The sequence below is a fragment of the Xyrauchen texanus genome, chromosome 35 (genome assembly GCF_025860055.1).
Source record: "Xyrauchen texanus isolate HMW12.3.18 chromosome 35, RBS_HiC_50CHRs, whole genome shotgun sequence".
Classification (NCBI taxonomy): Eukaryota; Metazoa; Chordata; class Actinopteri; order Cypriniformes; family Catostomidae; genus Xyrauchen; species Xyrauchen texanus.
The window spans coordinates 17,533,550-17,561,318 of NC_068310.1; the positions used below are offsets into that span (position 1 = coordinate 17,533,550).

The 27,769-nt window shown below is 37.6% G+C and overlaps 1 protein-coding gene across 3 annotated transcripts in view; it reads right to left on the reverse strand.

Annotated features, from left to right (window-relative positions):
• Positions 1 to 1,542: 1,542 nt before the first annotated feature.
• LOC127628742 (SLIT-ROBO Rho GTPase-activating protein 3-like) overlaps positions 1,543 to 27,769 on the reverse strand; it is a 42,755-nt gene continuing 16,528 nt past the window's right edge. Inside the window, exons 4-24 of one of the 3 annotated variants that reach the window (XM_052105601.1) lie at positions 27,578 to 27,740; positions 27,368 to 27,430; positions 26,182 to 26,355; positions 25,945 to 26,073; positions 24,730 to 24,951; positions 23,295 to 23,396; positions 22,959 to 23,144; positions 22,629 to 22,713; positions 20,306 to 20,333; positions 15,950 to 15,977; positions 15,694 to 15,754; positions 15,517 to 15,594; positions 13,100 to 13,228; positions 12,745 to 12,850; positions 12,409 to 12,639; positions 9,661 to 9,716; positions 9,188 to 9,359; positions 7,280 to 7,372; positions 7,010 to 7,186; positions 5,140 to 5,221; positions 1,543 to 4,975 (exon numbers count right to left, since the gene is read on the reverse strand). In XM_052105601.1, coding sequence (XP_051961561.1) covers positions 4,781 to 4,975; positions 5,140 to 5,221; positions 7,010 to 7,186; positions 7,280 to 7,372; positions 9,188 to 9,359; positions 9,661 to 9,716; positions 12,409 to 12,639; positions 12,745 to 12,850; positions 13,100 to 13,228; positions 15,517 to 15,594; positions 15,694 to 15,754; positions 15,950 to 15,977; positions 20,306 to 20,333; positions 22,629 to 22,713; positions 22,959 to 23,144; positions 23,295 to 23,396; positions 24,730 to 24,951; positions 25,945 to 26,073; positions 26,182 to 26,355; positions 27,368 to 27,430; positions 27,578 to 27,740 — 2,560 coding nt within the window. In that variant the 3' untranslated portion in view covers positions 1,543 to 4,780. Of the gene's footprint in view, positions 4,976 to 5,139; positions 5,222 to 7,009; positions 7,187 to 7,279; positions 7,373 to 9,187; positions 9,360 to 9,660; positions 9,717 to 12,408; positions 12,640 to 12,744; positions 12,851 to 13,099; positions 13,229 to 15,516; positions 15,595 to 15,693; positions 15,755 to 15,949; positions 15,978 to 19,759; positions 19,857 to 20,305; positions 20,334 to 22,628; positions 22,714 to 22,958; positions 23,145 to 23,294; positions 23,397 to 24,729; positions 24,952 to 25,944; positions 26,074 to 26,181; positions 26,356 to 27,367; positions 27,431 to 27,577; positions 27,741 to 27,769 lie in introns of all 3 variants that reach the window. The other 2 variants (XM_052105600.1, XM_052105599.1) reach the window with 2 other exon arrangements.

Consider the following 27,769-nt stretch of genomic DNA (forward strand, 5'->3'; position numbering starts at 1 on the left):
GGTGGATATGTTTCACCTCATAATCATCATCATCGTCGTCGTCATCAATCGTACACTCCACCAGGTACTCGTCTGACATCATACTGACTGCAGGGCAAATCACACACATCCTTCTGTTTATGTGTAACACTGTAATATGCAAATCAGTACCATTAACAGCAGCATGAATAACAGTTATTTTTCAAATCTGTGGGTTATACAGCATAAATTAAATATTTCAGCTTACGATATACAAATTGAAAGCAACATGTGACAAATGCAGGGCCCAGGAATACACCCTTACAACTGTATTCTTGCTTACTATAGTCACTCATGCTAGAAAAATTAAGAAAGCATGCTTGCCTTGTAAGAGGAGTAGTACAGAAGCGGTGAACCCATCAGTTCTGTGTGGATTGATGTCAAGGTTTGACAAATTGTCTTACTAAATCAAATAGTAAAACAATTATATTCACAAAACAATACAATATTTACAGTATTAGTTATGTAAATATATACTGCATCTGAGAGTTTTATAAGGTAATCAATGCGTTTCAATAGTATTAAGTGAAAAATTCTACTTTGGGATATAAAAAAATGCAATGTAGAATATTAAGTAGTCTGAGTATTGTTTAGTAACTATGAGTATATCTCACTTACACGGTTAAATAGACCTGGGCCAAAACAAACTTTTAGTGAGAGTATTCCTGTGCAGGTCAGTATACTTTAACTATTAGTTTGTGACTAATAGTATGATTCTTCCGATCTCCAGTCTGCCTTCACTTGTGTGGCCTGTACCAAACTATTATTGAGCCAGAGATGGCATGGTGTGGAACATCTCACAGCATTGAGTTTTGACCTCAGTCTCTCTGACCAGTCTTCCGTTCCATAGTCTAGTGTGTGAATGTCTCTGTACCGGGTGAAGAATTAGTGGGTCGTGTGTAAAGTTATTTTGGGGAGAGGAATGGAGGGGGCACAACTATCAAGTTACTAGACAGACTAACCCTGTTCAACACAGCCAGTTTCCTCAAATATTATCTTACAATTAGGATAATCATTCATTTATAGTAAACATATAGTGGCCACAAAAATCTTTGAACACGAAGTGTCATTTGCATATCAAAATATCAAACCAAGTGGAATTTACTGTGGAGAGATAGCGCAGTGCAAGTGCACTCTTCAAGCAAAGCATTTCACAAAAACATTAAATGATTTAAATGGTTAAACAAATCACAAACCAAGACAAAATTTATTTGGACAACTTCTGGTTGTCAAACATTAGTGGAACATGTACCATTTTAATGTGATGGACTAAACCTGTGGTTACTTTACTAGGACACCTGTGTGAACTTGAGAGGAACTGACGTTCACATACATTCACAAAAAATTACCCTAGCACCAATTGGGTAAATATATACAAATATATTTTTAAGTGTGGCTTAAGTGTCCATACTTTTTGGGGGGCTGTACAAACAGCACCACCTTTCTTCCATTATGCACTGTATATTATGCATGAATATGGATTAATAATAAACAAAGTAAAAAAAAAGAGACAAAATTACAGTATTTCAGAATCTATATAATTTATTTAGATAATATTGTAATCCATACATCAATGATGACATCATCTAACAGAAAGACACTGCTAAAAGGAATGTTTCAGTGATTGGGTGGCAGTCGAGGGACATTAGTGACCAGGGTTTTATTAATGTGCTCATGTGCAGTGAAAAGGAAGGAAATTCCATTCTACTTCCTGTGACTGCACGTGTTCTTTCTCCAGTTAGTTCTCATTTTCCTGTCCTTTTCTCCTATGTTTTACAGTTCCTGAGCTGCTCGGAGTGTTTGGTGGCACTTGACTTCACAGTTGTCTTGACAGTTTTTAGATGTGACAAAGAAAATGGAGCTGAAGGGGTAAAGGTGGCTACAGAGCTGTGCTTATTTTGGCCACTCCACCTGTTCCCATGCAAGATCAGCCATTTCAGTGTGTTTGCTTGCATGTGTGGTGACTCCTTTTAAATAGAAAGTTTTTATAGAATAGAAATGAAATGTAATAAGAAATCCAACAAAAAGCTCAAATGAATACCAATTAGCAAATTATATATATATATATGCCGATGAGCCACAACATTAAAACCACCAAACTAATATTGTGTTGGTCCCCCTCATGCCGCCAACCCACATCTCAAAATATTATTCTGAGATGTTATACTTCGCACAACAATTGTACAGAGCGGTTATCTGAGTTACCATAGACTTCGTCAGTTCAAAACAGTCTGGCTATTCTTTGTTGACCTCTCTCATCATCAAGGTATTTCTGTTCACCGAACTGCCGCTCACTGGATATTTGTTTGTTTTTGGTACCATTCTGAGTAAATTGTAGAGACTGTGTGTGTGAAAATTCCACAAGATCAGCAGTTACAGAAATACTCAAACCAGCCCTGGCTCAACAAATATCCATGCACTTATCTAATCTGCCAATTGTGTGGCAGCAGTGTAGTGCATAAATCATGCAGATACGGGTCAGGAGCTTCAGATAACTTTCACATCAACAATCAGAATTGGAAAAAAAATCTCATTGATTTGGACCGTGGATTGATTGTTGGTGCCAGACGGGCCGGTTTGAGTATTTCTGTAACTGCTGATCTCCTGGGATTTTAACTCACAACTGGCTCAAACTGAAAGAATATACTGTAACTCAAATAACCGCTCTGTACAAATGTGGTGAGAAGAATAGCATCCCAGAATGCTATTCTATGCAGGTTGGCGCTATTTTGGTGGCAGGAGAAGGACCTACACAATATTAGGCAGGTGGTTTTAATGTTGTGGCTGATCAGTGTATATATATATATATATATATATATATATATATATATATATATATATATATATATAAACTAAGCAAAGTTATTTCCATTGGTTTTGTAAAACGAAATGACCCTGGAGGATTTTAATGGTTATCATTTTGTACCTTCAGTACCGTATACTAGAGCTAAGTATACAGCTACAGTACTTGAGTTTAGCATAGTGTAAAAAAGAAATAAGAAAATCTGCCAACTTCAATAATAAAAAATCAAATAAAGAAATTACTCAAATAACTAGTCAGGGTTGCTGGCATATTTAATTTGTCAAATGAAAACAAGGCTTTAAATGACATAAGTACTGTCCATTCAACAGGTTGTACAGACATAAATGGACAGTTCACCCAAAAATCTCATTATTTACTCACTCTCATGCCATCCCAGATGCATATGACTTTCTTTCATCTGCTGAACACAAATTAACATTTTAAGAACTTCTCATACAATGATCCATACAATGCAAGTGAATGGGTGCCAACATTTTGAAGCTCCAAAAAAAATCATTTTGAAGCTCCAAAAAAAAAGTTTTATAAAAACAAAATTTTTTATAAATCAGCATAAAAGTAACCCATAAGACTCCATTGGTTAAATCAATATCATCAGATGTGATATCATGTGGGCGGTGTGGGTGAGAAACAGATCACTTTCACATTCTTCTTCTTGTCTTTTTGGTGATTCACATTATTCATGCATACCACCTCCTACTTGGCAGGGAGGAGAAATTCAAACAAAAAAAGTACTTAAATATTGATCTGTTTCTCACCCACACCTATTACATTGCTTCAGAAAATATGGATTAATACACTGGAGTCATATGGATTACTTTGATGCTCAAAAAGCTCATAAAGGTATTATTAAAGTATTTTGGAGATATTTTTCTAAAAATCATAATTTGTGTTCTGTAGAAGAAAGTAAGTCATACACATCTGGGATGTCATGAGGTTGAGTAAATCATGAAATAAATGTAATTTACATTTTTGGGTGAACTATCCCTTTAATACAATTAATTATATTACAGTAAATAATTACTTTGTGATCTATCAGTGTTAGGTGTAATCCCATTACACAGCAACACATCCAATTAAATGGCACAGACTCTTGAAGATAACTCTATCGCCCCCTTGTGTACTGAGGTAGGTTACTGCCACAGTACCACAAGAAGGCATATAATGTATGTTCAACTGGAACGTGCTTTGGAATAGCTTTAGCCAAGAGCATGCATCTGTGTACGTGAACTTGCATAAAGTATGTTTTGGCCTTTAGCTGAATGAACGACAACAGTACGACACACTGAAGGTCTTTTTTCATTTGCACCAAATGAAATATGCCCTCTACCCGAGGTCTAATTAATTGTCAAACTGAATGGGACACTGGCCTTTATAAAAACCTTTTTCTACATTTGGTGTGACATGTCTATAAATAAAATAAAACAACGTGGACTCCGCCTGTGATGGACATCATTCCCACATCACACTTGCCATTCAGTATCTACATAGTTTGAGGGACTTTCTAAACACTTTGTCTGCCGTCTGGTACCATCTCCATGAATATGTCATCAGCAGATATATATATATGTTTCTCCATAACAACACAGTTTAACATTAGAGTAAAAAACTACAGAGACTGGACGCCACTGTGATGGATGAATGATTGGATGAAGTAGGATACTCTTGACTGAGGACCAGATTGACAGTCGTTTTAAGACAATGACAAAGCTAAAACACAAATACAACTAAAAATTTAATCAATGAATTGGCCTCACACACAATTTAGCCATGAACAATCACAGAATGCGTGACTGGTTCTGGTTTAACTGAATCCTTTAATACACTTTAGTTAATAAGGCGTAAAGGGTACCATATATTGTATGTCTGGAAAAATATATTCAAATCTGTGATGGCATTTCTCCAGCACTCTTACTCGTATTCACTAAGATATCATCCCCCTCAGTCCTGTTGGTCTTGGGGTTTGAAGAGTCCTCTGCCGCGAAGGTTGAAACCTCCCTTTTTCACCGGAGGCCGAGCAGCAGCAGGAGACACGGAGGGGGTGGAAGAGGGAGGAGGGCTCGAACCCAAGACTTCTTGAGGAGGATGACGAGACAACAGCTCCTTAAAGACAGAGTTCATCTGCCGACTGACCTCCTATGAGATGCAGTGAAAATGAAGAGAAGAAAAGAGAAACAGAAAGAACAGCAAAAACATTTATAAGTATGTGGCAAATGAGTATCTGATTTCCATTCACAACTCAAACTGGAGAGCAAAATATTTCACAGTATTAAGTGAAACATCACTGAGGAAAATCATACCTTGTCGATATGAACTGTCTGTCTTTCTGCTGCTCCTCCTATTGGCCTCAGACTGTCTAAAGTATGTCTGCGCTCATGGTGCCTGCAAAAGTGAGACAGAAATGGACACAGGCAGATGTCAAGGTGAATAGTAAATAATAAAATAGATACAAATTAAATTAGAATTTTACAATTAGGGCTGTTTTTTAATGAGCAGACAAAGCGCAGCCCTACAGTTTCAGTTTTCGCTACAACGCTAATTCTAAGCTACGTTCCAGCGCAAAGCACAAGTGGGCGTGTTTGCGCAATCTGCGAGTGTATGCGCACACTGTGGGTGTACTGTATGTTAATGAAGTGCAGCAAAGCAGTTTGCTATTTTCCTGAGAAATAGGTCATTGCATTTGCATTTTGAATATTCCACCAGCAGGTGGTAATAAAGTTCATGTCCAAACTCTGAAAATATACTGGAACATCAAATAATGTCCCTGCCTATCACTGTTGAAGCTGTTTTTTGAAACAAAAATGTAGGAGTTTGTGTTTTTTATTTATTTAATTTTATCCCCTTTTCTCCCAATTTAGAATGCCCAATTTCCACTACTTCGTAGGTCTTCGTGGTGGCACGGTAACTCACCTCAATCCAGGTGGCAGACGACAAGTCACAGTTGCCTCTGCTTCTGAGACAGTCAATCTGCGCATCTTATTACGTGGCTCGCTGTGCATGACACCACGGAGAGTCACAGCACGACTTACCACAAGCCCCAGTGAGAGCGAGAACCACTAATCGAAACCACGAGGAGGTTACCCCATGTGACTCAACCCTCCCTAGCAACTGGGCCAATTTGGTTGCTTAGGAGACCTGGCTGGAGACCTCAGCACACCCTGGATTCAAACTTGCGACTCCAGGGGTGGTAGTCATGTATGAGTTTGTGTTAAACTTTCTAGAGGTCATGTTTTTTTTTTCCAATTATTATTATTTAGTTTATGTTTACAACTGTATTTATGATCTAATTTGTTTAACATTTTGTACACCTGTTGTCCTAGAGTGATTTTTGAGTCACTGCAAAAGGTGCCGTTGAAAGAAGTTGGAGAGGGTACAATTTTTTTTTTCCATGCATATAAAATATGACTGACATTCAAAAAGGCCACAGTTAATGGACAAATGAACATAACTCCATATTTCTATTCATCGAATTCATTGCATACAATCCATTTACATTACCATATTCTTATGAATGTGCTGTTTATATCGCTGGTGCATGACAGGGAATGGACTGTGTAATAGGACGCAGATAGTGCAATAACAGGAGAAGAACCTCCGAATTAAATTGCACTTGACCCAGCCCATTAGCGCTTTGCATGCACAATTTCTGCAAATCCACTTGCTCCTAAAGTTAGTGCATGCTTGCACGAAAATACCAAAACGTCATGGCCATGCCCATCGACTTTGCGCATATGATTTATCACACTCTTAAAATAGGGCCCTTAACATGTTTTGTACGTTAAACAAATTTTGAATGGAAATACACAGATGCCAGAGTGCTGCGCTGGCCCCAGCCAAATTAAACTAAGTGATCAGAATGTGACCCGAACAGAAATAATTATAATAGGCTTACACACACACACACACACACATATTCATTTCCCACATCATTTTGCACTATGTAGGGATATAATTTAGGTTGCAGGCTGTTGCAGTGGCTAGTTAATTTTAGCTAGATACAGTGTTTGTATCATACTTTACTGGTCAGGCCACTAGCACTGTAACAAGCAACATATAAACATTGCTTTTATCATCTTAAAAATAAGGTTGTAAACCTCATTGAGGTTTAATGGTGGTCATGTTCTTGTCTCGTATAACATTTCACAGTTTCAGCTATTGCTTTCATCCTACCCTGAGAGCTGGCGTGCAACTGCAGATGACTGTGGAGGAAGGATGAGTCGTCCCTCGGGCACCTGCAGGGTGAGCTTCCGTATGGGGCTTCCACTGCCACCTACACCTATACTGCTGCCTCCGCTCCCTGTCCTCTGCCGGCCGGGCAGAGATGCACTATCACTGTTTACCCTCATACTGGAGAATGTCAGCAAACACACAGTAAGATGTCAGTGGAGTCTGTGTAGAATATCCACAGCGCATTATTAGCAGTGGTTTGACTGAATGTACCGGGTGCTGTGCTCGCCCTGCTGTTCTTCTGCTAGATTTCCTGTGCTGCCTACTCTGCTGTCCTCCTTCTTCCCTCTGTCCTTACGGTCTGCCCTGAGAGAGGATGAGAAGACAGTGAGCTAAGGATAAGTGGCTACAGCTAGGGGGTAAAGTTAAGTACTATAGTTTACCCCAATAATCATTTCTGAATTAAAAGTATATTTTTATTTTTAACAATTTCTTTGGTTCAAGTAGCTGCTATAGTCCATAGTTAGAACTCATGTCTTTTTTTATTTGATGTGAATAAAAACAAGGCTATGAGGGATGAAATTGTGTGTTCAATATGAATCATTCATAAAACATGAGCAGAAAAGATTTCTGGGTAAATTGTTCGTAAAAACAAATTCCTTTCATAAACTGTTGCGTTCAATTTATGTAAGAATGATATTATGAACAATTTACAAAGAAATTAATTCTGCTTTTTATCATGAATGATTCCCAACATGTTTAAATGTTGTGTTACTGATCATTCAGCCAACACAAAACAGAAAACAAATCTTTCAACAATTTTAAAGATTTTAAGTGGACAAAAACAAAAATTGGTGGTGAAATTTAAAGATAACACTTCACCATAATGTTGTATTTGTTAACATTAGTTAATGCATAAGCTATAATGAACAATCATTTTTACAGCATTTTTTTAAATTTGGATTAATATTAATTTATCAATAAACAATTGTTCTTTGTTTTTTCATATTAGTTCACAATGCATTAACTAATGTTAACGTATACAACATTTAATGCCAAAATTTAGTGTATGTTAAAATTGACATTAAAGATTTGAGGTTTTGTAAATCAAAAAATAAAAAATTATTATCTCATCATTTACTCACCCTCATGCCACCCCAGATGTGTATAACCTTTTTTCTACTGCAGCACACAAACAAAGATTTTTAGAAGAATACCTTAATTTTGTTGATCCACTCAGTGTATGAGAATGGTGGCCAGAACTCTGAAGTTCGAAAAGCACATAAAGGCAACATAACAGTAATCAATAAGACTCCATTGGTTAAATCAACATCTTCAATAGTGATATGATAGGTGTTTAATTCCTTTTAACTATAAATTCTCTTTCCTGCCCAGTAGGTGGCGATATGCACGAATAATGTGAATCGCCAAAAACAAAAGTATGTGAAAGTGAAATTGGAGATTTATGGTACAAAAATGACTTGAATATCAATCTATCATGTCACTTCTGAAAATATGGATTTAACCCATGGTGTCTTATCACTTTTATGCTGCCTTTATGCTTTTTGGAGCTTCAATGTTCTGGTCACCATTCAGCTGCATTGTATAGACCTATACAGCTGAGATATTCTTTTAAAAATCTTTGTTTGTGTTCTACAGAAGAACGAAAGTCCTACACATCTGGGATGGCATGAGAGAGAATAAATTATTTTTCTTTTTGGATTAATTATCCCTTTAACCAAGGTCAATAAACGCTGTAAAGTATTGTTCATAGTTACTTCATTTTAACTTTTAATAATTATAATAACTATTGTGTAAACTAATTTGGTAAGAATACAACCTTATCATAAAGTGTTACCAAATTCAATGACCTAAGACCTAATTTGCAAGAATCACAACAGTACAATATGAAACTAACTGCTTCTGTCACTCACAGTCTTTTTCTTTCATGTAAAATAACATTTTTAAAAGTCTATAAGTGAATCAAATATTGTTCAAAATTGTAAATTGAGAAATTTACAAGAGAGCTTCGCATTAGTCATGTCTTTGACATTGTAATGTAAAATTAATCACATTAATAATCATAACTGTTATGGTTAAAAAATCTTATTGCAATATTTATGTCAATTCACTGTTTGAAGTAACCTTCTTAATTTAAGTTTATGGTGAATATGCTCTCACCCCTCTACCACACTGATGTAATTATGTGGGATCAGGCCTCTCACTCCGCCTACTTCCCCTCTCCACCAATCAGCAGAGGCCTTGCTGTGTAGTAAGAGGTGGTCACCCTGCTTGAATGACAGCTCGGCTGCGGAGCGTGCAACATAATCAAACAAAGCCACTGCCTCCCACTCTACACATACAACATACACACACACACACACACACACGTGCACGCACACGCACACACACGCACACAACACAAAGCGCAACAACAACCCACGACGCACAACACGGCACACACCACGGCACACACCACAACAACAATGCCCAATATGCCAGAATATGGCATTCCCAACATGGAATACAAACAACACAACATGATGCGAAAACCCAACATGGAACAAACATGGACACATTGAGATAATATGCTATTGTTAAAACTTTAAAACTTTAAAAAAATAACTTTGCATAATATGTGTTATATTTCTTACCATCTTCACTGGGAGGATGTTCAGCATCTCCCTCACCCTCTTCTGTGATAGGTTCACTGGAGAAAGAGTTTGTTGTTACTTAAAAGGAAACAATATCAACATATTTGCAAAAGTACGTTTTAAGTCTTATTCACAATGAAAGCATTTCTGTCATAAAAAAGCTACATGCTGAAAAATGTAAAATCAGAAAAATGTACTTTTATGAGTATATTTAAATGGCGGGTACTTTCCAGTACTCAAGTACATTTATAATTTACATTAACATACTGTCGTTACATTACTAGTTTTAATTAAAAACTTAAATAAGTTTTACAATCCGGGTGGCGGAGGAAGAATCCAAGCTGCCTCCGTGACATCTTATTATATGGCTTGTTGAGCACGTTGCCACAGAGACATAATCGCGTGTGCAGGCTTCACGCCATCCACAGCGGCATCTCACCATGCGCCCCACCGAGAACAAACCACATTATAGCGACCATGAGGAGGTTACCCCATGTGACTCTACCCTCCCTAACAACAGGGCCAATATGGTTGCTTAGGAGACCTGGCTAAAGTCACACAGAACTCCCTGGGATTCGAACTAGCAAATTCCAGGGGTGGTAGCCATCATCTTTACCAGAGCTACCCAAGCACACTTTGAGAGATCTTCTAAGACAGCAAAACTTAATAGAGCTCCACTCTGTCACTTGAGACCAGTTCATGACTGCAGCAGCAGCAAACCCTAAATACAAACACTTTCATCACGCAGTGCCTTCATTTTACACAAAGACAAAAAAAAATAGCAGTGTGGTAATTTTTGGCAATTATGATAACATGTGCTTGTCTCATGGTCATTATCAGGGTGATTCTGTATCTATGGGTTCTTATGACCTCAGATTATAAGTAAACATTTTATATCAGTGCTGCAATATATCAGTGCCAACTGTATAAATCCATGTAAACATCAAAATGTCTTTTGCTCTTCCGATCGCATGCTTGTGTGCACATCATTTCTGCGTTTGCCCAATGCGGCTTGATTTCTTATGGACAACAGACAGCAAGCTCTGAAACACGCTTCCGAACACAGAGATAAGTTGCAGGTTACCCTTAACGGACAGAACTAATTATCTAAATTCTTTTGACACTAAAATGACTGTAATTACACTGAACTAAGAATTCAATCAGGACTTTAAAAAGCAACAGGAGGCATTAATAAATTATGATCTTGCTTTGTTTTACTCAGCATTATACATATCATTTGGCCCTGTGGAATATTGTTCACATTTTTCACCAATATAATTATAGAAACTTGTTTCCAAACTTAGAGTGGTGGTGGTGTAGTTGTCTAAGCACATAACTGGTATTCTGGTAATCAGAAGGATGCTGGTTCGAGCCCCACAGCCACCACCATTGTGTCCTTGAGCAAGTTAAGTGTGTCATTTGGCCCTGTGGAATATTGTTCACATTTTTCCGGGGGATTGTCCCTGTAATAAGTGCTCTGTAAGTCGCTTTGGATAAAAGTGTCTGCCAAATGCATAAATGTAAATGTAAATGTAAACTTCTTGTCTAATTGACAGATTTGTACAAATCTGACAAGTGTCCTTAACATGATAGTTCAGCCATAAATTGATGTTCTGCAATCATTTCCCCACCCTCAAGTTGTTCCAAACCCATGTGACTTTCTGTATTTTGTGATGTTAGACAGAATTTTAGAGACCGACAGCCTCAATCACCATTCACTTTTAAAATATGGAGGAAAAAACATGCCGTGAAAGTAAATGGTGACTATAAGGCTAAAATTCTGTCTGACATTTTAATTGTGTTCCATCGAAGAAAGAAATTAATATGGTTTGAAACAACACACAGGTGTATAATGACAATTTCCATTACTATACAATTATTATTATGTAATACATGTTAAATGTTTATTAGGTAATGGAATATTTGGGAGTAAACGTCCATTATGTTTTATGTGGAAGAATTTGAATTGTAATTATTCCCAGATGAAACTGCGAATGCTTCCGCATAGTAAAGAACAAATGTTGGTGTTCCATTTCAGGAAACAGACTTTTGAAAATGAATACACTAGATGGCCAAGTACATAAGAGCATAGTGTAAGTGCACAGTATTTCATACGTCCTTTGAGACTAAACTGATGCTGCAATCCATTCAAAATCAGATGATTGATATCAACAATCTCCAACAATAAAGATTATCCATTCCCCAATGCTCAGAAGATGACATATAAGCAAACAAAACTGTTTTGCTCCTGTTGTCTTAGCAGGTGTTCGATTCTTACAAGAGATGTCTCCTAGCAACGAAATTGATAAACGATGCTGCAATACAACAGGGTGAACATAATAACGAGTGTTCTTTCTTACTGTGACAATAACAAACCACAGTCCTCAAGGGGGCAAAAGAGTTACTTTAAAAAGATATGGCTTGTGTCATAAATCCGGTTGTGTTGTTATTCAGGCATGTTGTCATAAATATATTGACTTTACCTTTCTTTCTGGGGAAAATTGTTTTTAAACTGTTGCTCCACCATTACAGTGGTAAGAAAACCCCATACAAGCAGACAGTTCACACTAATGTCTGCTATAGCGCACCTTGTGACAATGTTGAGAATGCAACATGTTTGCTTTATGTTATGAATTGAGTTCTGACATATTTCAGAGTTTCACAGTTATGCACGAAATTGAGCTTGTGTAGCAAGAAGCACCTGAGTTCACATATTTGTGCAGAGTATGTTTCGGGCTCTAAACTCACCAGTATTCTTGCTCAAGAGTCATGCATTTCTCATAGACAGGGCCCAAGAGTTCAGACGGACTAGGGAAAATGTTCTCATGATGTAGGAGTATAGTCTTGACAAGGTCATTGATTTGAGGTGCCAGGGTCACTTCGTCACCACCCATCTCCACCCCTCTGAGCAGACTGGGGCCGAAGCACACAGCCAGATTATATGGCTGCATCATGTTCTCATCACTATACTGAGAGACACTGCACAGATACACACAAAAGAAGTTACAGGCCTTTTCACTGCATGGTGTAATGTGGGTTTGGAATGATTACAAGGGCCTTTAAGGTAAAGACAGCAGGACTCACTGATGAAGGAAGGCGAATAGATAGCGCATCACTATGACAACGGGTCTAGGGAACAGTGAAACCACTGACTTTATCTGCGCTACTCTCTCTGTCATATTCTCAATTTCTGAAAGAGACACAGGATACAAAATAGTAAACGGAATGTAGTCAACACACCTGAAATTAAAGATTCTAGTAACAACTAAAAAAATACTAGGACACTTGCATGCTTTGATATTTAATCTAATACAGTGACATTCATATACTTTCATGAGGCAACTTTATGTAAGTAAAGGCCATGTATGCACATACATGCACTGCACACAAACACACAATAACACACAGTAGCAGAGAGAATAAATAAAAGGCATCTTACGGACACACTCCATGAGCTGGCTGAAGCTCTCCTCAGGGAACAGAGGTTTCTCTAGACCTCTGAAATAAAGCTTCAGAACCCCTGCCACTGAATCAATGTCACACTCACTGTCAGTCAACGGATCTTCTCCTGAGAAACATAAAAAAAGAGATCAAAAAGAGAAAAGAACAGTAACAGAAGACACTGACAAGGCATTTTTAAATAAATAATTAATTTATAATATATATATATATATATATATATATATATATATATATATATATATATACTGCAAAAAGTTTGGAGTAATGTACAGATTTTGCCGTTTCAGAAGGAAATTGGTACTTTAATTCACCAAAGTGGAATCCAACTGATCACAAAATATATTCAGGACATTACTGATGTAAAAAACAGCACCATACCTATTTGAAAAAAGTCATTTTTGATCAAATCTAGACAGGCCCCAGTTCCAGCAGCCATCACTCCAACACCTTATCCTAATCATGCTAAATTGCTAATTTGGTAATAGAAAATCATTTGACATTATATCAAACACAGCTGAAAGCTATTTGATTCATTAAATGAAACTTAACATCGTCTTTGTGTTTGTTTTTGAGTTGCCACAGTATGCAATAGACTGTTTACATACACTTAGGTTGAAGTCATTAAAACACATTTTTTAACCACTCCACTGATTTCATATTAGCAAACTATAGTTTTGGCAAGTCGTTTAGGACATCTACTTTGTGCAAGACAAGTAATTTTTACAACAATTGTTTACGGACAGATTGTTTCACTTTTAATTGACTATATCACAATTCCACTGGGTCAGAAGTTTACATACACTAAGTTAACTGTGACTTTAAGCAGCTTAGAAAATTCCAGGAAATTATGTCAAGCATTTAGGCAATTAGCTTCTGATGTTCCTGTGGATGTATTTTAAGGCCTACCTTCAAACTCAGTGGCTCTATTCTTGACATCATGGGAAAATCAAACGAAATCAGCCAAAAAAAAATGTGGGCCTCAAAAAATCTGGTTCATCCTTGGGAGCAATTTCCAAATGTCTAAAGGTGTCACGTTCATCTTATAAACTATAGTACGCAAGTTTATACACCATGAGACCATGCAGCCATTTAGCCACTTTGGAAGGAGACGCATTCTGTCTCCTAGAGATGAACGTAGTTTGGTGCGAAAAGTGCAGATCAATCCCAGAACAACAGCAAAGGACCTTATGAAGATGCTGGAGGAAACAGGTAGACAAGTATTTATATACACAGTAAAACGAGTGCTATATCGAAATAACCTGAAAGGCTGCTCAGCAAGGAAGAAGCCACTGCTCCAAAACTGCCATAAAAAGCCAGACTACATTTTGCAAGTGCACATGGGGACGAAGCTCTTATTTTTTGAGAAATGTCCTCTGGTCTGATGAAACAAAACTTTAACTGTTTGGCCATAATGACCATCCTTATGTTTGGAGGAAAAGTGTGAGGCTTGCAAGCCAAGAACACCATCCCAACCATGAAGCATGGGGGTGGCAGCATCATGTTGTGGGAGTGCTTTGGTGCAGGAGGGACTGGTGCACTTCACAAAATAGATGGCATCATGAGGAAGGAAATTTATGTGGATATATTGAAGCAACATCTCAAGACATCAGCCAGGAAGTTAAAGATTGGTCACAAATGGGTCTTCCAAATGGACAATGACCACAAGCATACCTCCAAAGTTGTGGCAAAATGGCTTTAGAACAACAAAGTCAAGGTATTGAAGAAGCCATCATAAAGCCCTGACCTCAAACTGATAGAAAATTTGTGGGCAGACCTGAAAAAGCATGTGCGAGCAAGGAGACCTACAAACCTGACTCAGTTCAGTCTGAAGGAATGGGCTAAAATTCCAGCAACTTATTGTGAGAAGCTTGTGGAAGGCTACTTAAAACGTTTTGACCCAAGTTAAACAATTTAAATGCAACGCTACTAAATACTAACAAAATGTATGTAAACTTCTGACCCACTGGGAATGTGATGAAAGAAATAAAAGCTGAAATATATAATTCTCTACTATTATTCTGACATTTCACATTCTTAAAATAAAAGTAGTGATCCTAACTGACTTAAGACAGGGAATGTTTTCTATGATTAAATGTCAGGAATTGTGAAAAAATTATTTTAAATGTATTTGGCTAAGGTGTATGTAAATTTCTGATTTCAACTGTATTATATATATAATTTATTTATTTTATATGCATTATGTTTATGTAATTTATAGAAAAAATATATAATTTCGAAATTCATGAAACATGAACAGAATAATATTTGAGTTAATACATGTAAAATTATAATATTTTATAATTATAATAATATTTTTGGTTGTGATCTAAATAATGATGGGTGGATGGTGTTGTATATGGATACAACTGTTCATTAATTTAAATACTATATTACCTCTTTCAAAGGCATTCCTGATATGATTGACTTCAGTCTGTGAACCAGGCACTCTGAAAATTCCTTCATGATGCAGACCTGAACAAAAAAAAAGCATTCATATTCATGTGGATAATCAGACTTTCACTTTAATACTGATGACATTATTAGGCTTCATCTTAAGACAAACAGGTTTACCGTGCAGATTGATGAAGCGGATGCAGCTCTCAACTACCAGGGGGATCTGTTGCCCAGAGCTCTAAAAATGAAAAAAAATATATATATATATATTATGCTCTGGATATTTGGAGGGGAGTGGAGATGTGTAGCAACCATGACGGGAAAAAAATATGAATTATAATGAACTCTGTGCATAGAGAAACAGTGCAGAGAGCCTAGGAATACATTTAAGCATGCAGATGGGGACAGATGCATGAAGGGGAAAGAGCAGTACCTGGGTCCTCGACATCCGCCTCCTCCTTCTAAAGTCACAGCCAGCCAAGCAGACACGGAGAGAGAGAGAGAGAGAGGCAGAGAAAGAAGGGAAATAAAAAGTAGGTGTAGATTGTGTGGCATGATCAGGAGTGTAACTCATGGAAAAGAGAATAACACAAAAGCAAACGAAAACAATTGCAAAATCAATTTGAGAGATTCAAGATATTGGGGGAGAGAAAGACAAAAGCAAAAATGTAGACGAAGAGCAACACGTCAGGATAATATGTTTTAATTTATATTTAGCTTAATAAGAATATTGCGCATTAAAGACACCTTGAAATCACTTCACATGGGCAGTTTTCTTTCCTGTGTTTATGTATTTCCTATTAAAACTAGTTATTTGTGTCTCTAAAACACAAAATGATCTATGGGACAACCTACAGTCCCCTACCCAACAGCACCATTTGGGGGAAGGGACATTGTAATTCTAAAGAGCATTTGATTGGACATAAATGTGTATAGTGCAAGATGAGTCATCAGTATTTTCTGTAAATATTAAATGCATATATATGCTAATTATTTTTATTATTTTTTTTACTTTAGAATAAACAGCCTCATGTAGCCAGAACTCTGACTAAAACAGCAAATGATCTGGAGCTTACTGCAGCTCAAACTGGCCAAAACTACTCAGTTAGGAAGAATCGTCTAACTGACATTAAAGCGACCAATCACAGTCATTTTTGTCATTAAGTGCCAGTTTTGATGTTATAGGGTCTTTAAGTGTCAGAAACAACACGTTAGCTTTGCTAGGGGCTAACCATGTTCCTTTGTCTAAATCAGATTTCCATCCACTTAAAAATGTCCATTTTAAGTCACAGGGCTGCACCCATTGATCAACCATTCAAGAAAAAAACTGTTGTTGGCAAAGCAGTTCTGTGGTCCTGACTAAATTATCCAATTATTAGCGGTGTAACGAGAGTGCACTTCTCATAGATTTACTGTCCACTTAAGATTAAGAGATTTACAAGCCGTTGCTAATGCAGGGTGTAGTTAGACACTCCACCACAATACAATAACAGTGTGAGAGAATGGGAGTGAGCAGGCGAGAGGAGAGATGTTTCTTGTTAGAAAGGACAAAAAGCCAGATGGCAGCGTAGTGCTCTAATGGCTTGATATCTCAGGAATAAAGGGCAACAGAGACAGACACCGAGGGAATGGACATTAAAGTGCAGTTACCAAGGACATTAGTGCAGGTCAGGGCAAGGCAGATGAGACGGCACAGACAGCAAGAGTGGCAGCTCTTAGACGTGCAGGACGTAGCATGTACTTGTAGCTATCATAAGCGCTTTGCAAAAAAATAAAAGTGTGAAGTCTGGAGTTCCCCCATACTATCAGAAGGCCATATCTCAAAATGACCCTTTACAGTATCTGAGTTAATGAAACAATATGTCAGCAGAGCAAATAAACATTTCTAAAAGGAAGCATTGAATGATGCTAATGTTAGTATATTAGCATATAGAGAAGTACAGTAGGTGAAAAGGTAAAATATTGGCAGTGGTTTATATAAAGAGCAGGATGCAGTGTTTTAATAGCCTATAACATGCAAGAGACACTGACAATGAGGGCAAATAATTGTGCTGATGAGGAAGGGCCTTGTATAACTGATGAAATGATGACAGCTGCATTTATAGACTGCATTCAGCAAAGGAGCACAGCAGATCAAGCTGGTCAGTTATGAAAGATCGCCACTTATGATAGAGCAAACACATGCACGCATACACTACATGGCCAAAAGTAAATGGACATCCAAACTCCATACCCATATATGCTTTTTGAATGTTGTCAAAGACATTTCATTTCAAAACTTTGGCATCCCTTGCAAAAATCTGGAGTTCATTGCAAATTTGCCGCAAATTCACCACTGATCATTTTCACATGCAAATAAGCTTTGCGGACAATTGTCCATTGTTGCCAAAGGTTTGCTTCAGGTTCACCACTACCGGTGAAGAGCTGCAAGATTTTGGCAAACGTTTGCACAAATCACAAGCTCATTTGCAAGTGGCAAATTTGCGGCTGGTTTGCAAGAACTGTAGATTGTTTGTAAAGGATTAATAGGGAGTTGCTCCTCACTTTGCTGCTACAAATAGCTTCCACTCTTCTGGGAATGCCACTAGATGGCCTTCCACTAAATGTTGGAACTTGGCTGTTGGAATTTGCTCTCATTAAGACAAAAGAGCATTAGCTTTCTATAATAGTGCCATGTTGCAAGTCAATGAGCTCAATTCTACTAAAAATATTTGTCTAATGATATAGTGTGGCTGCTTGATTTTATACACCTGTTAGAAATGGGTGTAGCTGAAATAGCTCAACCCTTAAATAAGAATTGAGTGCTCATATAATTTTGACAATGTAGTGAATACGCACACCTGTACTCCCACACAGGCACACAGGTGAACACAAATTTTGTTGGCTAGCCCATGGATTATTAGGCTGCACAGAGAACTGTGAGCAGATCTGTCTAACCTGATTCAATAAGCAGCCGTGCCACTTTATGGAATTTCAAATAAGATTTAGTATGTGATAACGCAATCATACAAACTGTACCATTTTCTCTATCCACACTCATTATATGAACCACAAACAATGTCAAGAAGTGATCACTTTATATCCTTTCTGTATTTGTTCTCATTATCTAACATTCCTCTGAATAGATTTACAGTGGTCAGAACAAAAGGCCATGTTTCACAAATAATCTTTAATAAACTATTTAAAAGACCACATTTAAAAACCAGATACATTATTGCAAGACAAATACAGCAGCGGTAATCAGAAAAAGGGGTGGCCATGCTCAAATCCATGTCAGAACCATTCAAATGCAACAGCACTGAAGAAATAACAATAAACCCAGCAAGACAATATTATTTCAGCATGGAAGCAACATGTGACCAGGTAATAAGCACAATAAGAATGTAGCACCAGTCATATGGCAGTCATGGAAGGCAAGGATGGATTATGGACCAGGCCAATGATGAACTCAGAAACAATCCCCTAACTGCAACTATATTACTTGTATTTGTGACTAGATCTCGCAATTGCAACAGATAAATGATCCACTTCCATAACTGCAACTGCATTCCACACGTTTGTGACTTTAGAACTTGAAAATGCAACATCATTTGTCATCTGCTATATGGACTTTAAGTAACAGCAGTAGACAGGACGGCTAGGGTGAACAGAAGTGAACTGATAGCGTATACTCGCAAACATCATTAAATCTAAAGTGAGTGATTTCTACTGTAGCGCCAGTGAACGGAATCGCAAAAATAAACATTGTTTTCAAACAGCCCTCTGAATGCTCCCCCATCTGCTGTTGATCGAACAAACAGATAGTCCTGCCACAAACTTTTTGGATGTAGATGTTGTTGTGTTGGGCTGGATAGCTCACTCAAAACTAACAGAAGAATTTTTATAGCACCACAGAGAGACAGTGTTTAATTTTTTTGAGAAAATGAACATACTAATGCCTTACTTATATTTGTCTCTGCATATTAAGCATGGACTGGAAAAAGTATTTTAAAACCCCTAAAGTTACACACTTCAGATTTAAGCAGCAATTCAGAGAACGGTATGAAAAATTGTCATACACAATAGTATAGAATGCCATCAACAGCTGTTGCTTAAGTCCTTGATTTCTTGTAACAAAGATATCTTGGAATTGCAGGACCATAATCCATCCTTTTTGAAAGGTAAAGTTAGAGAAAGACAGCAAGAACATTACAGAAATCTATCTGTTACACAGCACAGAGGGCTGTCAGCCATAGGGCTATACCTGGATGAAAGAGAGCATGTCTCCAGAGAAGAGTTTGTGGTTGTATTGGGAGCAGGGCCTGGCTTTCCGCACACGCACTGCCCTATCAGGCTGCATTCTGGGAAATATATACATGGGCACTCCACTGTGACACTATGGAATCAGTGTACTCATGCAAACATGCTAACATATCAGTACTCACAAAAGAAACACACTCACAAAAACATAAACATACACTTTGGCATGCACACATTGATTGATCAATACATAACACAAAAAAGCATAAAGTTTCGACTGATATATTTAAGCCTAGTTATGAAACTGATCACCTTTTGACTGTGTTTTGAATTTGACTGCGTTTTGTTTAATCACTCATGTCATTTACCCTGATAATTTGAACTTAATTCTGCCTGTTTCTTAATTGATCTGCCTTTAGTTCTGCTGAACACGCAAAGACCGTCAGCCAGGAAACACAAAGAGATGTTTGCTGGATTGTGGCCAATGTTGTCAGCACATGACTGTGTGAACAGCACAGTCACAGAGAGACAGATGGAATGGGAGACGTACCTGGAGGGATCGCTATCAATGGACTCAGCTGCAGGAGAGAAACAGAGGGAAAATTGGGAGAGAATATTGCAGAGTTGGCCATCACAGTTACTCTCTCATTTCATTTCTGTTACATGCGTTTTAACCTTGTGTAACCATAGTTATTGTCGATTTAAAAAGATAAATATAGTCACTACAGTAATTAAAGGAATAGTTTACCCCAAAATGAGAATGCTGTCATTATTCACTCACCCTCATATTGTTCCAAGCCAAATATGAGCTTTTTTCTTATGTGGAAAACTAAAGGAGATGAATTTAATGAATATCCCAGTCCGTCTTGTCAATACAATGGCAGTTAGCAATGGTAATAGTGATTAACTTTAAAGAGACTGTCACACTAGACTTTGAAATGTGAAATTATTTCAGGTTATTTCACGTAACTAATATATATATTTTTTTTAATTATATTTAAAAATGTTAAAATATAACTTCTACTTAATTTCCTGCAAAAATAAAAACATGCAGCTCTTCAACTGGTCACACGAAAAATGAAAAAAATTAAACCGGATTTTAATTTCAGATCTTTTATGATACTTCTGGGTCCTAAAGTGAGACAATATCAACAACTGCCATTGTATTGAAAAGATGGACTGGGATGTTCATTAAAACATTCTATAAATCTCCTTCTGTTCCACATTAGAAAAAGTCAAACAGGTTTAGAATGACATGAGGGTGAATAAATAATTTTGCCTTGAACAAGAAAAAAATAAAAAAGCTCTACAGATTTCCACACAATTAGAACTCACAAAATTTTTATTTAAAGTTCGGAAAACTTATTACACAGTTTGGTGTATATATATATATATATATACATATACACACAGTTTAAGTCAGAAGTTTACATACACTTAGGATGAAAAAGCCAGACTACAGTTTGCAAGTGCACATGGGGACAAAGCTCCTATTTTTTGGAGAAACATCCTCTGGTCTGATGAAACAAAAATTGAACTGTTTGGCCATAATGACCATCCTTATGTTTGAAGGAAAAGGGTGAGGCTTGCAAGCCAAGAACACCATCCCAACCATGAAGCATGGGGGTGGCAGCATCATGTTGTGGGAGTGCTTTGGTGCAGGAGGGACTGGTGCACTTCACAAAATAGATGGCATCATGAGGAAGGAAATTTATGTGGATATATTGAAGCAACATCTCAAGACATCAGCCAGAAAGTTAAAGATTGGTCACAAATGGGTCTTCCAAATGGACAATGACCACAAGCATACCTCCAAAGTTGTGGCAAAATGGCTTTAGAACAACAAAGTCAAGGTATTGGAGTGGCCTGACCTCAATCTGATAGAAAATTTGTGGGCAGAACTGAAAAAGCATGTGCGAGCAAGGAGACCTACAAGCCTGATTCAGATACACCAGTTCTGTCTGGAGGAATGGGCCAAAATTCCAGCAACTTGATGTGAGAAGATTGTGGAAGGCTACCCAAAACAGTTGACCCAAGTTAGACAATTTAAAGGCAATGCTACCAAATACTAATAAAGTATATAAACTTTTGACTTCTACTGTGTGTGTGTATATATATATATATATATATATATATATATATATACACACACACACACACACACACACACACACACACACACACACACACACACACACACACACACACACACACACAAAACCAGTCAAAAGTTTTGAAACACTTACTCATTCTTTATTTTACATTTGTTTTTTCACATTTTAGAATAATAGTAAGGTCATCAAAACTATGGAATTATGTGGACATATTGAAGCAACATCTCAAGACATCAGTCTAAACAAATTCCAAAATAAATAAAAAAAAGTGTTAGCATCTTCAAAGTATTTAGCATCTTCAAAGTAGTCGCGCATTCCCTAGAATTTGCAGACATGTACTTGTGACATTTTCCCAACCAACTTCTTGAGGAATCACTCTGGGATGCTTTTTAAACAGTATTGAAGGAGTTTCCCCATATATACTGGCCACTTATTGGCTGCTTTTCTTTATTATCTGGTGCAAGTCATCAATTTCATTTTATTTTAGTTTTATAATGAAATAAATTAATATGTTGGCACAATTATATTTTTGTTTACAAAACGAATTTCAAACATTTAAGCATACGCCTTCAGATCAAAAGATTAGGATCACGAGAAACATTTCAGCCAAGTGTTTCAAAACTTATGAATGATAGTGCATATATATTTATTTTGTAAGGACATTTTGGTATTGCTAAATACAGCTTTCACACAAGCACTTTCTGTCTTTGAAGTTCTTTCTTTCTGTCTGGTTTAAGCTGATTAATTGTGGTAAGTTACCTTTCTGTATGGCCTCTTTAAGCAGGTCATGTTTAGCCTGGAGTTTTGAGATCAGAGAGCTGCCACTCATGTTCTCCTTTACTTTCTGAAAAACAACATAAAACAAATAAATGACTAACTGTTTTAGTCATTGTGGTATTTTACTTTTCTCACTCAAAAAAATATTTATTCATAACAAAATTCCATCAAATTGAATTGTGTAATTATTAACTATATTAAATAAATCTTACAATAATTTTTTTTTTAATGTGTGATTAGCAAGTATCACTTCATGTTTTTGTCTAAAAATACACCAGATGTGCATCCTCCAACCGTGGTTAAAGATCTTACTGTAAAGTAGAATGTCTCTGTGTCCTGTTGATTGGCTCTGCGTTTTGCCAGGCTTGGTTTGCTCCCTGCACAGTCACCTGTGTTTTCCACCAATGGGGTAGCGGTGGTGTCAGGGGTTGGGTTGCAATCATCATCACAGATGCTCTCCAGAAGGTTAGTGTGTGTTGTCTTAAGTGTCTTACTGACCTGAAGGTGACAGAGAAAACTTAAAGCATCAAAATGAGTCTACTCAAGAAATCTAATGTCAAAAGTGATGCAGACTGCTACGGTGAGCATCTCTGTTGGAGGGCAAATATTGTTGTGGTCAAAGATTAAAGAGTGTGCTGTGGATTTTACCTCCTCTGTTTCCAGGGTAACAGAGGCAAGTCTGGACTGAAGCTGCTGGAATCTGGTCTCAAGCTCATACCTCACCTGGCCCTCTGCACTCACCTCACACACCTGTCACAAACATGAAACCAATTTTCAACAAGGGGGGCCATTCAGACCGAATGCGTTCTTAAGCTAAAAAAAGCATGACCCAGCACAACGAATAGAGCAGAAGTGTCTCAAAAAGTGTTTTTAACAGTTGAATTACAGTAGTGTCTAAAAACGTGGCGCTACTGCGCAAGACTCAAGATTGAACTGATGCAAAACACCTTCAGTGTGAAAGGCCCGTAAGAGTCGTTATACATCATGATGATTGCCATGTTGAGATCACATGACCAGCCAAATACTACTCACTTTATCACATTTGGTGCTGAATAAATTTATCATAAAAAGGCATATGTCATGTTCCATCTGCTTAACATACAAATGTACTGTGTTTTACAAATAAAAAAAAAAGTGTCATATATGATCTTGCATTATATATAAAAAATAAATACAATCTGTTCTATAAAATACAAAATCCAATGTGAACAAATACATACCACTTGTGGGCCACGTGACTTATGGCACAATGTTCTCTTCCACAGTCTTTATTTTCTCACTAATACATCAGTGCAGATTTTTTCACAAATGGGCTGAGCAACATCCTCTTTCAAAACAGTGGATGGTGTAGTGCTTGCCACATACCAAATATTTTTTTCACTCAGTCATTATGTCGTTATTTCCACAATGTTATGTGGTTAAAAATACTTTTCCTTTATATATTAGGTATGTGCAGCACAGCGCCTACTATTTTGAAAGAGGATGTTGCTCAGCCCATTTGTGAAAAAATCAACACAAATGAGAAAATTGTGCCTGAAGTCACGTGACCCACAAGTGGTATGTGTTAGTTCACATTAGATTTTGTATTTGTTTAATGATCCTGTAGAATTTATTTGTGAAATATGATGTAGGTAAATGTGAAAATATTTGTATTATTATTTGTAAAACATGGCGCATTTGTAAACGACAACTCCCCTTAATTTTCTCTCAAATGGCCCTTTGTATTTGCAAATCGATTTCTGTTTGTTTGAGAGTCAAGTTTTCCTTTGCAATGTAGATTGTGTTTGTTTGGGTTGTTTAGTTTTGGCACAAAATTTGCTCCATAGTTTCAACAATGCCACCAGTAACCGAATCCATGCCGATAGGTAAAAACGAATGCATAAACTAATGTTAACAAATATAACCTTACTGGTAAAGTGTTACCATATTTCATATATGTAACTTTTATTTGTATTTAACAAATCTTGAATTGGATAATATTCTACATTACCATTACACATCTTACATCACCTAAGTGTGCATAGGGGGATTTCATCCATTCTAGAGCTACAACAAGCGCTACTACAACAGTCTGATGTGTTACCTGGTCCCCTTCATGAGGCTGGTACTGAAAGCGAAAGGGCAGGCAGAATGCTGTATTGTGGGCCTGGAGCAGGGCATCTCTATCCTGACCCTGATTGAGTTCAGTAACTGCTGTATCAAGCTGCTGGAGGCCATTTTTCATGTTCTGGATTATTCGGTTTTGGTTGGAGACGTACCCGCGTATAACCCGAGACACAGACAGGTGGTACCCCAAATCTGTGCACTGCATTCCAGATCAGCCAGATGCCATAAAACAGAACCAAGTAGAATAATGAGAAAATACAGTAATTGCCAAGCAAATATGAATGAGAGTAAATGGTGAAAAGGGGCTGTTTTGTTCCAATAATGAAAATAAAAACACCATAAAAGTAGTCCATATGACTTATGTGCTATATTCCAAAATGTATTTTCGGCCATAGTTTTGTGAGAGGAAAAGACTTAAAATAAAGTCTTTATGCACTGGCAATTTTCCACTCCGTCATAGCACTCAAAACACATTTGTGACTTCAATATGCATACAGTATTTTACATTTTTTTATTTCTCCCCTTTACTCCCCAATTTGGAATGCCCAATTCCCAATGTGCTCCAAGTCCTCGTGGTGACGTAGTAACTCGTCTCAATCTGGGTGGCAGAGGACGAATCTCAGTAGCCTTTGCATCTGAGACCGTCAATCCACATGCTATTCTCTGCGGCATCCACGCACAACTCACCACGTGCCCCACCGAGAGCAACAACCACAAATTATAGCGATAGGTTACCTCATGTGACACTACCCTCCCTAGCAACCAGGCCAATTTGGTTGCTCAGCACACCCTGAATTCAAACAAGTGACTTCAGGGGTGGTAGTCAGCATCTTTACTTGCTGAGCTACTCAGGCCCACTTTCATGGTGGTTTTAAAAGAATGTTTTACTTCACCTCCAAACATACAGCTAAATGTTTCAGTCTGTTTAAAATCATATGGTTTCGGAATGGCATATATGTGAGTAAAATATTACATAATTTTCATTTTTGGGTGAACTGTCCCTTTAAGAGTATTTTCTGAATACACACACCACATGCAGAAAAAAAACATTACATAAAAGGTAAAGGTCTGTGGTATATTTTGATTAGGGGTAAAATCAAAATGAAAAAGGAACTAAGAAATAACCACATCCTAAAGAACGTCTAGACAGATGCTAATTCAAGTCAGTGGGACATCGGGTTGTTAGACTCACATCAATCAGAGTGCAAATGTCCTGCAGATAGTACTTATTCATGGAGGCATTCGCTGCTGCCAAGTTGAGCAAGTAGTCATTACGAGCTTTAGTGCACTTCAGCTGAGTTTCCTGTACTTTCACTTGCCTCTGTAAAGAAGAACACATACAGTGGAAATCTTGCTCTTCCTGTGCCATCTTCACAGAGCAAAGCTCCGGATATTACCAGCTTTCATTCTAACAATCCACCATCTCTACCTTCTCCATCAGTCTCTCTATTTTTTTCACCGAACTGCGCCTCTGCCCTCCTGATTGGATGAGACCGAGATCAGCTGATTTGCCCGTCTGTTTCTCCTCCAGTCGTGTGGCCTCTTTGAGCTTGCCTTCAGCAGCCAGACAGTCGATGTGGTACTGATGATACGTTTTCAAAGCCTGTCAGATAATAGACACCAAGCTCGCATTATCTGACATGAACAACATATTAATGTGAGACATTCTCGGATACACTCAAGAGTACTATTTTTTGATTTTGATAATCAAGTGAGTGTATTTATGTGACCTTAAAGACCCTGTGAAATCAAAATTGGGAGTATTGTGGCTTTTAGTTCATATCAATATTGGCTTTATTAGGCCATTTACAGTATATGCCAGTGTACTAATAATAGTTGACAAGCTTAATCTTGGCAGGTATACACACATCAAATTTACAGTCTTTCTCCTCTGGGAAAACTGACAAAAAATATTGATGACTCATCTTGCACTACACAGATTTTTGTCCAATCAAATGCTCTGTAGAATCAGAGAAGAAAATGTGAGCAGTGTTTGTACGTGCAAAAATTGCAGCCATAATGCTAAGGTGTTGCTAGGTGGTCCCAAATTCTCTATTATATTCTGGTCCATAGATATGGCTCAGGCTCCTCCTTCAAAGTATGCATTTTGGAATTTGAGGGGATTTTGATTGCTTAAAGTAACTGCATAGCTTTCAAACAAGCCACTCGTATTGAGGTATTATTCATGTTCGTAGAACAAACAGGGCAGTATGAGATACACACCAAAGTTTAATACTTCGGGTTAGGGCTTTGTTCAAATCCCAAAACCCAAAGTACGAGCAATAATAATAATGCTATTACCTTAGCTAACACTACCAATGAGCTCTGGAAAGCAGGGAGCCACGAGAACTTTTTTTGGTGAAGGATATACCAAAATTCATTGACATATAAGGGGCGATAGAAAACCAGACCGACACACACATCCTGTCTATTTTGCATCAACTGTGAAAGTATGAGCAAATACTAGCATCATGTGGTATTTAGTTTAATCATTCTGACTCTTGCTGCAGAGAAGTGATACAATTCACAGCTGATGCCATTTTAATTCATTTCAGCTCAGTAGAGCATGTTGCTCAGAGTAAATGTAGCATGTAGAGAAATAGCCTCCAACCCACCGTCTGCAGCTCTGTGGTGATTTTCAAGAGCTCGTCCTGCATCTGGAGACCCACCTCCTTGCTCTAAAACAGAGAGAAAAAGAGTCAGTCTGAAATAAGAAAGACAGTTTGGGAGTTGTTTGTGTGGGAATATGTTGATAAATAAGAGAAGAAGAGAAGGGGGGGTATTAGATGTGAGAGCTTGTGGTAGAGAAAGAGAGATTTCTCTACCCTCTTTGCCATGCGGTGCGTATCCTCTATGCAGTGTGAGAGCCGTTGTGTGAGGGTGTTGCTGCAGAGTTCACTCAGTGAGCTGTGATCTCGGCTCTCCTGTCTGGTTTGGGTCAGCAGAACCGTCCAGCTCTGAGCCACCGACAGGTCCAACTGCTCCTTTCTAAAAAGACACAGAAGCAGAGAGAATGG